Source organism: Rhinopithecus roxellana, chromosome 13 (genome assembly GCF_007565055.1).
Source record: "Rhinopithecus roxellana isolate Shanxi Qingling chromosome 13, ASM756505v1, whole genome shotgun sequence".
NCBI lineage: Eukaryota > Metazoa > Chordata > Mammalia > Primates > Cercopithecidae > Rhinopithecus > Rhinopithecus roxellana.
Genome location: NC_044561.1, coordinates 45,412,139 through 45,426,886, shown reverse-complemented (window position 1 = coordinate 45,426,886; position 14,748 = coordinate 45,412,139). Strand labels below are relative to the sequence as shown.

At 56.9% G+C, this 14,748-nt stretch overlaps 1 protein-coding gene across 2 annotated transcripts; it reads left to right on the top strand.

The window, feature by feature from the left end:
- The first annotated feature begins 1,549 nt into the window (after positions 1-1,549).
- SIK1 (salt inducible kinase 1) lies at positions 1,550-14,097 on the top strand. 2 transcript variants are annotated; one of them, XM_030915376.1, is made up of 14 exons: positions 1,550-1,729; positions 2,523-2,692; positions 3,175-3,291; positions 6,663-6,726; positions 6,901-7,062; positions 7,185-7,309; positions 7,436-7,559; positions 8,111-8,334; positions 8,560-8,706; positions 9,173-9,298; positions 9,409-9,625; positions 10,082-10,363; positions 10,815-11,046; positions 11,470-14,097. In XM_030915376.1, the coding sequence occupies exons 2-14, from the start codon at positions 2,537-2,539 to the stop codon at positions 11,843-11,845; spliced, it is 2,352 nt and encodes a 783-aa protein (XP_030771236.1). In that variant the 5' UTR covers positions 1,550-1,729; positions 2,523-2,536; the 3' UTR covers positions 11,846-14,097. The 2 variants fall into 2 exon arrangements, with proteins under 2 accessions (XP_030771236.1, XP_030771235.1); XM_030915375.1 differs by having other exon boundaries at positions 9,167-9,298.
- Positions 14,098-14,748: the final 651 nt, after the last annotated feature.

The following is a 14,748-nucleotide window of genomic DNA, read 5'->3' as shown; positions in this document are numbered from 1 at the left end:
CTTGCTATGTTGTCCAAGCCAGTCTCAAACTCCTGAGCTCAAGTGAGCCTCCTGCCTCAGCCTCCCAAAGCCCTGGGATGACAGGCGGGAGCCACGGCGTCCAGCCTTGTTTTCGTTTAGCTCTCCGAGGAGGTTAACAGGGTGTTGGGGCCTCCAGAAGAAAAAAAGGCCGATGTCAACCGTTCAGCTGAAAGGAACTAAAACATTCCCCCGTATTCTTGGTGTATAAACCTGGGACAAAGGAAAAAGCACTTTGAACGATCAAGGAAAACTTTGGGACTCTTCATTTCCTTGAAAGCCTTTGAAACCCGCTGACTCCCAAACAATCCCCGTGTGTGTGTGTGTGTGTGTGTGTGTGTGTGTGGCGACTGGGAAATCTGTAGTCAGACCGCCGGGGCGAATCAGGAGCAGCTCATCCTAGTTTCCCCGGCCCTTCTCCCAGGCGTCCGCCCAGGCAGGAAAGCCTCCCTAGAAGGGTTCCAAGTTTTGTGCCAACTTCCCTGAATTCTGGTTCCCCCTTCTGTGAAGTAGTGTTATTTAACACAAGGAAAAATGACCCTAGGCTCGATCCAGAATCTAACTCCCAAATGGGTCCTCAGGCTTAAAAAATACCTTCGCCCATAGCCTCTGTCTGCCCTGGAGAAAACGTTTTACGTTGGGATGAGGCGGCGGCCGCGGGCAGGGAAGTGGTCCCGCGTCCCCGTCCCCTCCCCAGGCGGCCGGCCTGGCTCCGTCACCGCCCGCAGCGTCCGCCCGGGCCCGCGCGGGACCAGGGTCCCAGCCCCACATGCTTTGGGGGCAGCCCCAGGGCGCGCAGACGCCAGCGCCGCTGAGGGCCGGGGCCGGGGCCGGGACCGGCTGCGCGGCTGGGCTTCCAGAGCGGCCGGCCACGCTTCCTTAGGTTTCAAGTTTCTAACTTGCTGAACACTTGACATTGTAACAGCAAAAGCGGCTGACGTCCCCGAGGGCAAGCGGCCTCTCGGGGCCTAGGGCGCCCTGGGTGTGGCCGCGGCGCCTCGCGTGGCCCCCCGCCCTGCAGCGCCCTGGGGCCTCCGCGCCGCCAGTCCCACGCGCGAGCCCGCGAGGTCCCCGGGTCCCCGCACGTGCCGAGGCTCCGAGCCCAGACGAACGCGGGTCACGTGGAGGGGCCAGCGACTCCTGCCCGAGAGCCGTCCCCTCCCGGAGGCAGCGAGCATAAGGCGCCTGCGGGACCCGGCCCGAGTCCCCGCGCGTGGAGGGGCGGGCGCGCCCGCGGCGGTGAGGCCGCCCGCAGTGCCCCCAGCGCCCGGGAGGGGGCGCCCGGCGGGGCACAGGCGGGCGGGCCTCGGGCGGCCAGCGCCCCTGACGTCACCTGCCCGCGGTCGCCAGGGCAACGGCCTCATCCCGCGCGCGTCAGAGCCGCCAGTCTCTTGGCAACCGCCCGATCTCCCGCTCTCCCTCCTCCCGGCGCTCGGCCGCGCGTCGCTCTGGCGTCAAAGCGACGTCAATGGGCGGCCCCCGCCCGGGCGGCGGGGGCGGGGCAGGGGGCGGGGCCTGCGGGGGGCGGGCCGGGGCGGGCCGGGGCGGGGCCGGGCGCCGCGTGCGGCAGAGCGCGGCGGCTCCGGGCTGACATGCGGCGCGGACCCGGAGGCGGCAGCAGCGGCGGCGGCGGCCGGAGCAGTAGGCGCCCGAGCAGCGCGGGCGGCCGAGCGGGCGGCTTCCTGGCCTGGGCGCTCCGGGGGCGGCTGAGGTGAGGCGGCGGCAGCGGCGGGCTCCGGGCGGGCGGAGGTGGCCGCCGTGGGGGCTCCGCGCTGTCGCCGGGCCGGGGCTCGGGGTTGCGGCCACCGCGCAGGGTCCCCGGCCGTGGCCGCGCGGGGCTTCGCGGGCGGTGTTGGCGGCCCCGCTGCCCTCGGGCTCCCCTTTGTTACGAGGGCCGGAGTAGGAGTGGGTCCGCGGGGTTCGGGGGCTGGGGAGCCGGGGGTAGAGTTGGAGCCGACCGCGGGCGGAGGGACCGGGTGTGGGGGGCGGGTCCGCGAACCCCGAGGTGCCTGGGAGGTCGGGGGTGGGGACGGGACGGATCGCGGGCGGCGGGGGCCGGGTGTGGGAGCGGGGCTAGGGGCGGTCCTGGGATCCGGATCGAGCCGACCTCGGGCGCAGGGCCGGGTCCGCGCCCAGAGGTGCTGAGGGGTCGGGGGTGGGGACGGAACCGACAGCGGGCGGTGGGAGGCGAGTGTGGAAGCAGGGCTCAGGGGGTCCCGGGATCGGGACGGAACCGAACTCGGGCGGCGGGGGCGGGTTTGTGAGCGGGTCCGCGCGTCCCGCGGGGCTCAGAGGGTCGGGGGTTCCGGTGGAGCGGACCGCAGGCGGCGGGGGCGGTTCCACACCTCCCAAGGGGCTGGAGGGGTCCGTGGATAGAGTGGGGGCAACAGGCGTGGGAGCAGGTCCCCGCGTCCCGTAGGGACTGGGGGCTCCGCGGGCACGGGTGGAGCCGACCGCGAGCGGCGGGGGCGCTGGTGGGCTCTGAGCTCTGTGCGGCCCCGCAGGTGCGCGCGGAGCCATGGTTATCATGTCGGAGTTCAGCGCGGACCCCGCGGGCCAGGGTCAGGGCCTGCAGAAACCCCTCCGGGTGGGTTTTTACGACATTGAGCGGACCCTGGGCAAAGGCAACTTCGCGGTGGTGAAGCTGGCGCGGCATCGAGTCACCAAAACGCAGGTGCGTGGGGGCAGCGGGACCCAGCCGGCGGGGCCTTCCCACTGGGCCCGGGGCGACCGACCCTTGGCGGGTGGACCCCATGCAGATTCAGTGCTCCAGGCTTGATTGTCGTGATGGGTAAACAGTAACTGTTTTTAGTTCGGTAAAGAAAAAAAATGCTTTATGTTGCTGCATAATTTGCACATATATTGGGAGAAAGCAGAGAGGATAATGGCAAAAAAAGGACCAACCTGAGAGTGCAGTGGTTCATGGACTCAGAGCTAAGCCCTGTAAAGTGAGCCTGCAAATACTTAAGGCACTTACTTAACTCGGATTATTTTAAATAACATTAGTGGTTACTTTGGTTATGTTTTCCCAACTTCTTGTGATCTTTTGTAGACAAAGTGTTGAGAAATTAACTTGCCAAAGATGAAATGTGTAAATTAGGTTGAGGGTTTTTTAAAAAAAAAACAAAATATCCTTTTTCTTTTTAAAATCTGTAGGTTGCAATAAAAATAATTGATAAAACACGATTAGATTCAAGCAATTTGGAGAAAATCTATCGTGAGGTTCAGCTGATGAAGCTTCTGAACCATCCACATATCATCAAGCTCTACCAGGTAAGGGGTCAGCTTGCCTTTCTCTACTAATCCTGGCAAATGTGTTGTGTTTTATTTCCAACAACGGAAGTCTGCAGTTTCTGAAGGTGGCTTCCCTGTTGGGGGGTGTGTGGAAGTTGGGCATTTGGTTATATAAGGTAAATAGATTGATTTTTATAGGCTGTGCAGATATATTTGCAATTACTGCTTTTGGATCATATTTGAGATTTGCTTCATTAGGATTTTATTTAGTATCCTCACGTGATCCAGTTTTAAATGTGTAGAGATCTGTTGTAAATCTGCTTTACTATGAAAACAGACAAATGCATCTGTAGGTATTGCCACAGGTCACACATTTAGTATAAAAGGACAAATTTGAGTGAAACTGGAAACTTCCACCTTTGCAGATAATTATTAAACTTTAAAGCCAGCTGTTCTTACCAGTTTTCATTCGTTTATTTTTGCAAGGACAGTAGTGAGCATTTGTTTTCCCTATTTAAACTCTTCCATGAAAAACGGAGAGATGAAAATACTTTTCCATAGTAAGAGCAAGGAGCTTGTCATTTAATCCACGCTAGGAACATGCCTTGCCCTATCTGTTGGTTTATTTGTGACTTAATTTATTTTGTGACTTAATTTTTGTTCTCATGTTGAAATTAATAAATCATCAGGAAATAAGTACTAATCTAATTAGAACAGCAAAGCAATCGTTTACACCTCCCTAATGATAAATGGCCACTTTTGCAAGGGTGAAATCAAGTCTTGTTGCAGAAGAAGTTCTTTGCGGGTGCTATTTCATCCATTTGTGTTGGGTTGAAGTTCCTCTTAATGATTCGTGTGAAATGGAATGTGAGATGACTCTGGGATGTTGTGTGTGTTTGTGCAATTGGGACGGCTTGGTGTACAGTGTGGTAGGAGAGAGAATTATGATTTGAAATTATCCCCCAAAAGCCTCTGCACTAGATTAAAATAAACGTAGCAGTATTGGTGGAGCTTGTGTTCACCGTGACGACAGTTTGCTCAGCGTCTTTAAGCACAGAATTCATGCCGTATTCACCTGGTTTGTGTTTTGTTTCTGTTGTCATTTTTAAGTTGTGTGCTCCATGGTACTGGTGTACTGCCTGTGCAGCGTGCCCAGCCCATTTCCTCAGGAGTGGGCTGAGCTGGTTGTGTTTCTGACTTTGCTCAAGGCCTGAACCCTAATGGTAGTACCTTCCTTTTCTTCCCGTTCTTCTCCTTTGCCCTTTGTGTGGAATTAGCTCGTTAAAGAGACAAATTGCCAGTGTGATTGGTGCTGGAGGACTTTTCTGGAGGTGCATTTTCTTACTGCTGCTGTATGTGATTCTTAACTGTTGGGAGATGATAGAATTTAGTGGTGTAGCAATGACTTTTATTCCTCTGGTTTTGACGCTAGTGTCTAATTTTCTTTTCTTTTCTTTCCTCCTGTCTTTTTTTTTTTTTTTTTTTTTTTTTTTTTTTTGAGACGGAGTCTGGCTCTGTCACCCAGGCTGGAGAGCAGTGGCGCAATCTCGGCTGACTGCAACTGCCGCCTCCTGGGTTCAAGCGATTCTCCTGCCTCAGCCTCCCAAGTAGCTGGGACTACAGGTGCCCGCCACCACACCCAGCTAATTTTTTGTATTTTTAGTAGAGATGGGGTTTCACCATTTTAGCCAGGATGGTCTGGATCTCCTGACCTTGTGATGTGCCCACCTTGGCCTCCCAAAGTGCTGGGATTACAGGCGTGAGCCACCGTGCCCAGCCGCTAGTGTCTAATTTTCATTACGCTGGCCGGAGCCCCAGAACCCTGCTGAACGTTTTTAAACTTTCAAAAAATTTAAACACTTTGACTTTTAATTCTTTTCCTCGTCCTCTGTTTCTTCAGTTGGGGACAGGGTAAGCAGTGGCCTTAGACTTATTCCACCACACACACGGGCGGGGCAGTTAAAATTCTTGCCAAACGGCTAGAATTTATAGAACACTTTTCTTCCTAGATTTACAACTCAAAGCAGCAATCTTTGAAGCATCTTTTCTTTTTTTTTTTTTTTGAGATGGAGTCTCACTGTTGCCTAGGCTGGAGGGCAGTGTTGCAATCGATCTCGGCTCACTGCAACCTCCACCTCCCGGGTTCAAGCGATTCTCCTGCCTCAGCCTCCCAAGTAGCTGGGACTACAGGCACAGGCCACCAGGCCTGGCTAATTTTTGTATTTTTACTAGAGATGGGGTTTCACCATGTTGGCCAGACTGGTCTCGAACTCCTGACCTCAAGTGATCAGCCTGGGTAATCCCAAAGTGCTGGGTTTACAAGTGTGAGCCACCGCCTCCAGCACAAAGCATCTTTTTAAAGGAATAACTGTATATTTTGAACCCAAAGAAATCTTTTTTTCATAGGAATATACTGTCTCATCCTCTCCAAAATGTTTCAGTACTCACAGACATGTTATATTTTTAAATCTCTTTTTAAGTAAAATACAGTTATTGATCAGTGAATGAACTTGGAAGGGCTATATTGGTATGGCTGTTGGGTGGCTACATGCTGAGTGATGGGCTGTGCAGTGAGCAGCCCACTGCATCTGACCTGGCAAAGCTGGGTTCCCACAGCCTCATTCATCCTGTCAATCAAGCGAGTGGGAATGGGGTGTGCATTCTCTGTTACTCAGGTGGCTCTGACCATTGACTGGACTCATCTTTTGCCTACCAGGCTTCTATAAAGCCCAGCAGACTTCCAGCAGTCTCCTCCTCTGTAGCCTTCAGAGATCTGTCTCTCCTTTTTTGAGATGGAGTCTCACTCTGTCGCCCAGGTTGGAGTGCAGTGGTGCGATCTCGGCTCACTGCAATCTCCGTCTCCCGGGTTCAAACGATCCTCTTACCTCAGCCTCCTGAGTAGCTGGGATTACAGGCGCCCACCACCTCACCTAGCTAGTTTTTGTATTTTTTGTAGAGATGGGGTCTTGCCATGTTGACCAGGCTGGTCTCGAACTCCTGGGCTCAAGCGATTCTCCTGCCTTGGCCTCCCGAAGCGCTAGGATTACAGGCGTGAGCCACCATGCCCCGGCCTAAGCATTCTCAAATTGTATGTGAGGTGACTTGAATTAAATACGACCACAACAGAGGGGAATTCTAACATATTTTGACCTTTTGTGAGAGCAGAGGTATATCAGGATAGGTAAGTCAGTGAGGAATTCACCTCTGATTTTTTGAAGTTGTCTTTATGAGGCGGAATCTCCTGTATTTTTTTTTTTTAATTGCAGAAATTTTTCTTTTTCTTTGCATTTTTAAATGACGAATGCTTTTGTCCTAGAGAAGTTAGAAATCTACTGGGGTTCTGGTGGATTGTTTGTAGCACTGCCTTGTGCCTTTTTTGTGTGGTTAAATGTCAGGTCTTTCTTTTTTAGGTTATGGAAACAAAGGATATGCTTTATATTGTCACTGAATTTGCTAAAAATGGAGAAATGTTTGGTAAGCCACACTCCTTTTTAACATCTGTTGAAAACCAGTGGCACGCATGTGTCTGGATTTGCACGGCCAGTGTTTGGGCCACACATCCTAGAGCCCCGTGGCGCTCTCCAGGGCACTCTGGGCGGTGGGCAGGCGTTGCCCTGGAGGCTGCAGCTTTGTTTTGTGGCTCCTCAGATTATTTGACTTCCAACGGGCACCTGAGTGAGAACGAGGCACGGAAGAAGTTCTGGCAAATACTGTCGGCTGTGGAGTACTGTCACGACCATCACATCGTCCACCGGGACCTCAAGACCGAGAACCTCCTGCTGGATGGCAACATGGACATCAAGCTGGCAGGCACGAAGGGCCCGGGGTGGGGGTGCGCCCGCCAGTGGCCCCAGCTTCCCCTCACGTGCCTAAACCACAGCCCCTTGCCATTTGCTGTTTAACCTCATCTGTCTGTTATCTTTGCATCTCAGATTTTGGATTTGGGAATTTCTACAAGTCAGGAGAGCCTCTGTCCACGTGGTGTGGGAGCCCCCCATATGCCGCCCCGGAAGTCTTTGAGGGGAAGGAGTATGAAGGCCCCCAGCTGGACATCTGGGTAGGAGCCGCGTGCGCGCAGACCCCCTTCCCGAGGCCGCGTTCCCTGAGGGCGCTGTGTTCCCCGGGGCGCAGGGTTCCCGGGGGCACTGCGCTGACGCTGACATGGCTCCGTGGTCCTCAACAGAGCCTGGGTGTGGTGCTGTACGTCCTGGTCTGCGGTTCTCTCCCCTTTGACGGGCCTAACCTGCCGACGCTGAGACAGCGGGTGCTGGAGGGCCGCTTCCGCATCCCCTTCTTCATGTCTCAAGGTGGGTCGTGTGGTCTCGAGTGGGTAGGGGCCGGTGTCTTCTGCAGCCCCTTTGCGGCTGGCTTCTGAGTCCTTGTTGAGTCTGGGAATCAGGCCCAGGTTACTGTGGGCTGCAGGAGAAACGCAGCCCATGGATGCCTTCTCAGTGCCCTATTTCTAGGGTGGACAGGTGCCCTTGCTGCACAGGCTGGTGCCTCATGCCTGCTGTCCCCGCCCAGCACCCGCGCCCAGGGCGCTGGCATCATCCCTGAATTCAGTCCACTGGCTGTGACGCACCCGGCTTTTCTGTGTCATAAAGATGCCTGTCCACGTGGTGCTCAGGCGTGGGGCATGGCAGAAGAGTGGACCTAAGTGGTTCTCTGTGTGGTGGACACAAAGTATGGTGGCCCCCAGGGGCTGGATCCCTGGCTGGTGGCACCCCTTGGGTGGCAGGACTGAGCCGATGGCCCGGCCCCCGCTCCTGGCCCCTGGCGTGTCAAACCATGTGGGGCGGTGGGTGGGAGCACAGGTGAGGTCCCGGCCGCCCTGGCTCAGCCTCCTGCTTCCCTGCAGACTGTGAGAGCCTGATCCGCCGCATGCTGGTGGTGGACCCTGCCAGGCGCATCACCATCGCCCAGATCCGGCAGCACCGGTGGATGCGGGCTGAGCCCTGCTTGCCGGGACCCGCCTGCTCCACCTTCTCCGCGCACAGCTACAGCTCCAACCTGGGCGACTACGACGAGCAGGCGCTGGGTATCATGCAGACACTGGGCGTCGACCGGCAGAGGACGGTGGAGGTGAGCCCGGCCACACTCGCCCTGGCCTCACCCGCAGGGGCTGGGCGGCTGTCTCGGGAAGCAGGCACTCGCCAGCCGAGTTAAAACGGGAGCGCAGGCTAATTTAGGGGCAGGCTTGTCCACCCCACTAAAGGATATTCTCAGTCATCCAAGAATAACCTGGGAGCGGGTGGACCCTGGGGCTCCCTGCCACCCCGTGCTGACTTCTGCTCCTCTCGTTCCCAGTCACTGCAAAACAGCAGCTATAACCACTTTGCTGCCATTTATTACCTCCTCCTTGAGCGGCTCAAGGAGTATCGGAATGCCCAGTGCACCCGCCCTGGGCCTGCCAGGCAGCCACGACCTCGGAGCTCGGACCTCAGCGGTTTGGAGGTGAGGGGGAGAAGTCTCCTCCCGGGCCCCAGGCTCCCTCCACCCTCAGGCACCCTCCCCCGTCAGGCACCCTCCCCCGTCAGGCACCCCCTCCCGTCAGGCACCCTCTCCCGTCAGGCACCCTCCCCCATCAGGCACCAGCTTGGAGGGCAGTTCCTTGCATGGGCACTGGGTCCCAGGCCGTGTGGGGAAGGGGGTGCCAGCTGCCGGGGGCTGGACCCTGCCCAGAGGCCACTTGTCCCTGACTCATCCCCAGGGCTGGCCTGTCATGCCGCCTCCTGGCAGTGCAGCACCAGCACATGGTCCTGAGCCCAGCCTGGCCAGCCAGTGTCCCTCAGTCAGCTGTCACGCCCACCAGCAAGGCAACTCGCACTCCAGACAGAAGCCAGCTTGTTTCTTCTCTCGATGGCGCTGGTGGTCCCAGAGCCGCTCCCCTGATGGCCTCTTTCCCGTCTGCCAGCTCCAGGTGCCTCAGGAAGGTCTTTCCACTGACCCTTTCCGACCCGCCCTGCTGTGCCCGCAGCCGCAGACCTTGGTGCAGTCTGTCCTGCAGGCCGAGATGGACTGTGAGCTCCAGAGCTCGCTGCAGTGGGTGAGTGCCCACAGCGGGTGTGGAGAGGGCTCAGCCTAGCCCTGGTGCCCCCAGTGTGCCTGGGTCACCCGGAGCCCAACAAGTCACTGGCTTGTGTCTCTCCAACGCAGCCTTTGTTCTTCCCGGTGGATGCCAGCTGCAGCGGAGTGTTCCGGCCCCGGCCCGTGTCCCCCAGCAGCCTGCTGGACACAGCCATCAGTGAGGAGGCCAGGCAGGGGCCAGGCCTAGAGGAGGAGCAGGACGCGCAGGAGTCCCTGCCCAGCAGCACGGGCCGGAGGCACACCCTGGCCGAGGTCTCTACCCGCCTCTCCCCACTCACCGCTCCATGTAAGTGTGCCCGGAGGCCCAGGAGGACGCCGGTGGATAGGCTTACAGTCGATGTGAGGGTGGGCTAATTTAGAATGAATGTTTTGCCTGGCAGCCTCTTAGGTTGGACTTCTCAGGATTTGCCATTTGTTTTAATCCCTGAGACCACACAGTTGATGCTTAGAGCCTGCCCTGCATGTGGTCGTTCTGGTGGAGGATACAGCGTAGGGTTTAGCCTCCAGCAGGGTCCTCCCCAGGCCGCCCCGGGTACTGGGAGGGCAGCCCCTTGGCCTGAGGTTCACCTGCAGCTGTACCGTGATGGTGGCCTGCCTTTGGGGCTCCCTGGGCTCTGGTGGCCTCGAGCCCTCTTCCCACCAGGTTGAGGGCAGGGATGGGGAGGCCGGCACAGCCATGTGTGCGCAGCAGGGGCGGGGGAGCCCGTACTGCAGCATCAAAAGCGCCGTCCTCCTCCCACAGGTATAGTCGTCTCCCCCTCGGCCTCGGCAAGTCCTGCAGAGGGAACCAGCTCTGACAGTTGTCTGACCTCCTCTACGAGCAGAAGCCCTGTGGGGCTCAGTGGCACCCCAGCCACTCAGGGGCTGTTGGGCACCTGCTCCCCGGTCAGGCTGGCCTCACCCTTCCTGGGGTCGCAGTCCGCCACCCCAGTGCTGCAGACTCAGGGGGGCTTGGCAGGAGCTGTTCTGCTCCCTGTCAGCTTCCAGGAGGGACGGCGGGCGTCGGACACCTCACTGACTCAGGGTGAGCCATGCTCCTCCCACACGCACCTCCACCTTCCCCGGGGAACTGTGTGTGTCTCTGGCAGCACGTGACTTTGTCCCCCTGTTCTCCACCGGGCCTGGGTGGGACCCTCAGTGCTCTGGTGGCTCGGGGGGTTACGGCCTGCTGGGATGGACACATATGTGGGTCCCTGAGCACGTGGCCTCTGTGGCTGGTTCTGAAAGCACAGGAGACAATTCTGTGGGCAGCACCTCCCGACTTGGAGGAAGCATGGGGTCAGGGAGGGCCTTGGCTGCCAGCTGCCTCCTCGCCACCCCGGGGCTTGGGTGCCAGACTCCTGTCCGGCCATGCTTGTGTCACCCGTCCTTTCCTTACCCCCCACCTGAGGCTTGGAGACCTCCTAAGCCAAGGGCTGTGGATGCTGGGCTGGGAGCCAGGAGGCCATTGACCTCCTGATTTGCTCTCCCCGCAGGGCTGAAGGCCTTTCGGCAGCAGCTGAGGAAGACCACGCGGACCAAAGGGTTTCTGGGACTGAACAAAATCAAGGGGCTGGCTCGCCAGATGTGCCAGGCCCCTGCCAGCCGGGCCAGCAGGGGCGGCCTGAGCCCCTTCCACGCCCCTGCACAGAGCCCAGGCCTGCACGGCGTTGCAGCCGGCAGCCGGGAGGGCCGGAGCCTGCTGGAGGAGGTGCTAGAACAGCAGAGGTAGGGCCTGCCCCTGTCCTGGGACCCCGGGTGGACACACAGCAGGTTGTCTCCTCCAGGAACCTCATCTGCTAAGCGGTCCCCTCCTCTGTGTAGCCCAGTGCGCACCCCCGCGCCCAGCCAGGGAGGCGTGTGGGGCACAGGTCCTCGGTGCTGAGCCATGGGGTGCAGCAGCGGGTGTGTCTTTTAAAGTCCCTCGGTGGGTGAAGGTGGCGGGGAGTGAGAACGCCCTGTGGCCGCGTCTCTGAGCTGCTGAGAAGCCAGGTGGAGAAAGAAAGGTGGGGAGCAGTCAGGGATCAGCCATGCACCTGCCCTCAGCAGCCGCAGCTGGCAGCTCCACGGGCGGGCCCTGCCACACGGGCACTTGGAAACCTGAGAACCCTGTGAGCCGGCGCAGTGACCGCCTGTTCTCTGTTCCCACAGGCTGCTCCAGTTACAGCACCATCCGGCCACTGCTCCCGGCTGCCCACAGGCCCCCCAGCCAGCCCCCGCCCAGTTTGTGATCGCCCCCTGTGATGGCCCTGGGGCTGCCCCGCTCCCCAGCACTCTCCTCATGTCGGGGCTCCCGCTGCTGCCGCCCCCACTCCTGCAGACTGGTGTCTCCCCAGTGGCCTCGGCGGCGCAGCTCCTGGACACACACCTGCACATTGGCGCCGGCCCCACCACCCTCCCCGCTGCGCCCCCACCATGCCTGGCAAGGCTGGCCCCAGGTTGTGAGCCCCTGGGGCTGCTGCAGGGGGACTGTGAGATGGAGGACCTGACGCCCTGCCCCCTGGGGACCTTTGTGCTGGTGCAGTGAGGGCAGCCCTGCGTCCTGGCGCGGACACTGACTCTTACAAGCAATAACTTCAGAGTAGGTGAAGATGTCTGGACTCAAAGCCAAGAACTTTCTAGAAGCGAAATAAGCAATACGTTAGGTGTTTTGGCTTTTTAGTTTATTTTTGTTTTATTTTTTTCTTGCACTGAGTGACCTCAACTTTGAGTAGGGACTGGAAACTTTAGGAAGAAAGAGAATTGAGGGGCGTGTCTTGGGGGCGGGGACAGGAGGGGAGCTGGGTGGAGGGAACACATCTGCAGCGCCGTGGTGTGGGGATCTCCGCCCCTCTCTCTGGGTTCCTCGTGGTTGAGATGATTACCTCGGACGTCCACGGAAACGAGCAGGCGCATCATTGTCCGCTTGTGTGTGTGTGTGTGTGTGCACGTGTGCATTGATTACTATCCATTTCTTTAGTTAACACTCTCCACTTCCTGATTTATGCTTTAATGAAAACTGTGAACTTTCCGCTTCATGTATTGGTTTTAAAGCAACTCTAAGTGGTCAGCCCAGGCGAGGATCACCTACAGATTCTAGGAAATCTCTCCCCTGAAATCAAAACCTGGAAGACATGTTTTTCTTATTTTAGATGAGAAGTTTTATAAACTGCTCAAGAGTTAGTTTTCCAGGACTCTTTGGAGGAACCGCAGGAAGAACCTCAAAGAGGGCAGAGGTGACTTCAAACTGCTGGGGACTCTGTCCTGAGGGTCACTTGGCCCTGAGCCCCCAGGCGCCCTTGCAGAAGCCCAGAAACTTCTTCCTGCTGCACCTCCCGTTTCCGCTGCTGATGACGTTTATGCATTTCATGATGGGGTCCAACAAGAACACCTGACTTGGGTGAAGTTGTGCAATATTGGAGGCTGACTACAGGGCTGGGCAGCTGGGAGACAGGTTCATGGCTCATGGCTCAGGGCCATGCCTGCCTGGGCTGGGACCCCCCTGACCACCCTGACCGCCCCTACCTGGGCTCTTCTTTGGCTTTTGTTCAAGGAAGGTAAAGTGACAGGTTTAGGTCAGTGTTTTCAAGTTTTTGTTTCTTTTTTTAAAGCAAATCCTGTACATGTATCTACACGGGAGACAGGTAAACACTGCTTATTTGTTATATTTTGTACTACACGTTTGTGTTCCAGGTTTAAGCTTCCCTCAGTCATGTTGTTAAGAAGCGTCCCTGTCAGCACAGGTGTGCGTTGAGGAAGGAGCCCCAGGGCCTTCCCTCCCTCAGCACTGGGGTGGAGGCCGCAGGAAGGGGCGGACCTTACCTGGCAGGTCCAGGCGCACCTCTGGCAGGTGGACTCCGTGGGGCTCCACCAGCCAGAAGCCTCTGGAAGGCAACAAAGGCAGTGCTGCTCCCACTCGCCCTGAGTCCAGTCCCCGCCCCTGAACCCAGCCCAGGTGCCTTCAGCTACTTCGGCTTCTTACACCCTGCAGTGTTAAACAGAGGCATTGAGAAAGGGGAAAGGCGGGTATTTTTAAAAGCCAAAGATTGACCCAGTTACTTGAGGGTAGGGAGGCGGGCCCAGTTCAGGAGGCTGCATCCCTGGGCTTCCGGTGTCCACCGGGGGCTGTGCCTGTGCCGTGCCGCAGGGAAGCTGGCTGCCCCCATTCCTGCTGCTGCTGCTGCTCTGTGGCTGTTTCAAAGACTGGACGAGAGGCTGTCTGGAGGGCAGACCTGGTGCCTTGCCGCAGAGAAAACACCAAAGTCTCCTGTTCGCTCATAAAGAAGTTTTTGGGATGGGAGAGAATCCAGACCATCTTGGGGCAGCCAGGCCCTTGCCTTCATTTTTACAGAGGTAGCACAAATGATTCCAACACAAAACCCCTTCCCCTTTTTCAAATGACTTCTGTTCTAATGCCATAGATCAAAGGCCTCAGAAACCATTGTGTGTTTCCTCTTTGAAGCAATGACAAGCACTTTACTTTCACAGTGGTTTTTGTTTCTTCTTATTGCTGTAGAACCTCTTTTGGAGGATGTTAAAGGCGTGTTTTTCTTGTTTTTTTTAAGAGTGTGTGCTATGTGTTTTGTAGATTTCTTGACAGTGCTGTAATACAGACGGCGAGGCAATAGCCTATTTAAAGACACTACGTGATCTGATTGAGATGTACATAGTTTGTTGTTTTTTTTTTACCATAACTGAATTATTTTATCTCTTATATTAACATGAGAAATGTATGCCAAATGATTAGTTGATGTATGTTTTTTAATTTAATATTTAAATAAAACATTTGGAAGGAAAAAACCTTGACTTTTCCCCTTCCTCTCTCATCTCTCTGGGAGCTCTTTCCTTCCGAGCGGCTTCCCTGAGAGGCCACATCCTCCAGGCTTGTGGAAGTTTCAAATCTTAAAGAGGAGGCGCGGTGCCAACTCCTGCATTCCACCTCACCGCAGGGAACTAATGGCCTTCCGTCTGAAGAGGACCCTCCCGCTGTGGCAGCCACAGGTGGCCCCGTGGTCTGCCCCCTCCTCAGGATTCTTCCCCAGTGGCCGGGCTCAGTCACTGAAAGTCTCAGCACCGCCTGGGGCTGCCGGCACCATCCATCCTTAACCCGTCCTCCGCCAGGTTCTCTGAGCTGGTTATAAATTAAGCAGTTGGAAGAATCTCGCAGCCAGACCATTTCCTGGTCTCTTAAAGACTTCATCACGTTCTAGTGATAGGGCACGCATTGCTGCTTATAAGAACAAATGATTTGTTCATGTTGGCACCTGGTGGATATTTTGGTTAAAAAAAGCTCTTCAACCTCTTCGCTCCCATTAAGGTGTCATTACCGAAGTGGACCCCTTATGCACTGTTGGTGGGAGGGTCAATGGCGCAGCCTTTGTGGAAAGCAGTGTACCTGCTCCTCAAAAGATTCGAACCACCACATGATCAGGCCGCTCCTACTAATGGTAC

Bases quoted from the DNA above. Each gene is read 5' to 3' on its own strand.
- SIK1 (XM_030915375.1), top strand. From the start codon at position 2,537: ATGGTTATCATGTCGGAGTTCAGCGCGGACCCCGCGGGCCAGGGTCAG. The intron at 3,292-6,662 runs GTAAGGGGTCAG...TTTCTTTTTTAG, and splicing joins ATATCATCAAGCTCTACCAG to GTTATGGAAACAAAGGATAT. The intron at 9,626-10,081 runs GTAAGTGTGCCC...CTCCTCCCACAG, and splicing joins CTCCCCACTCACCGCTCCAT to GTATAGTCGTCTCCCCCTCG.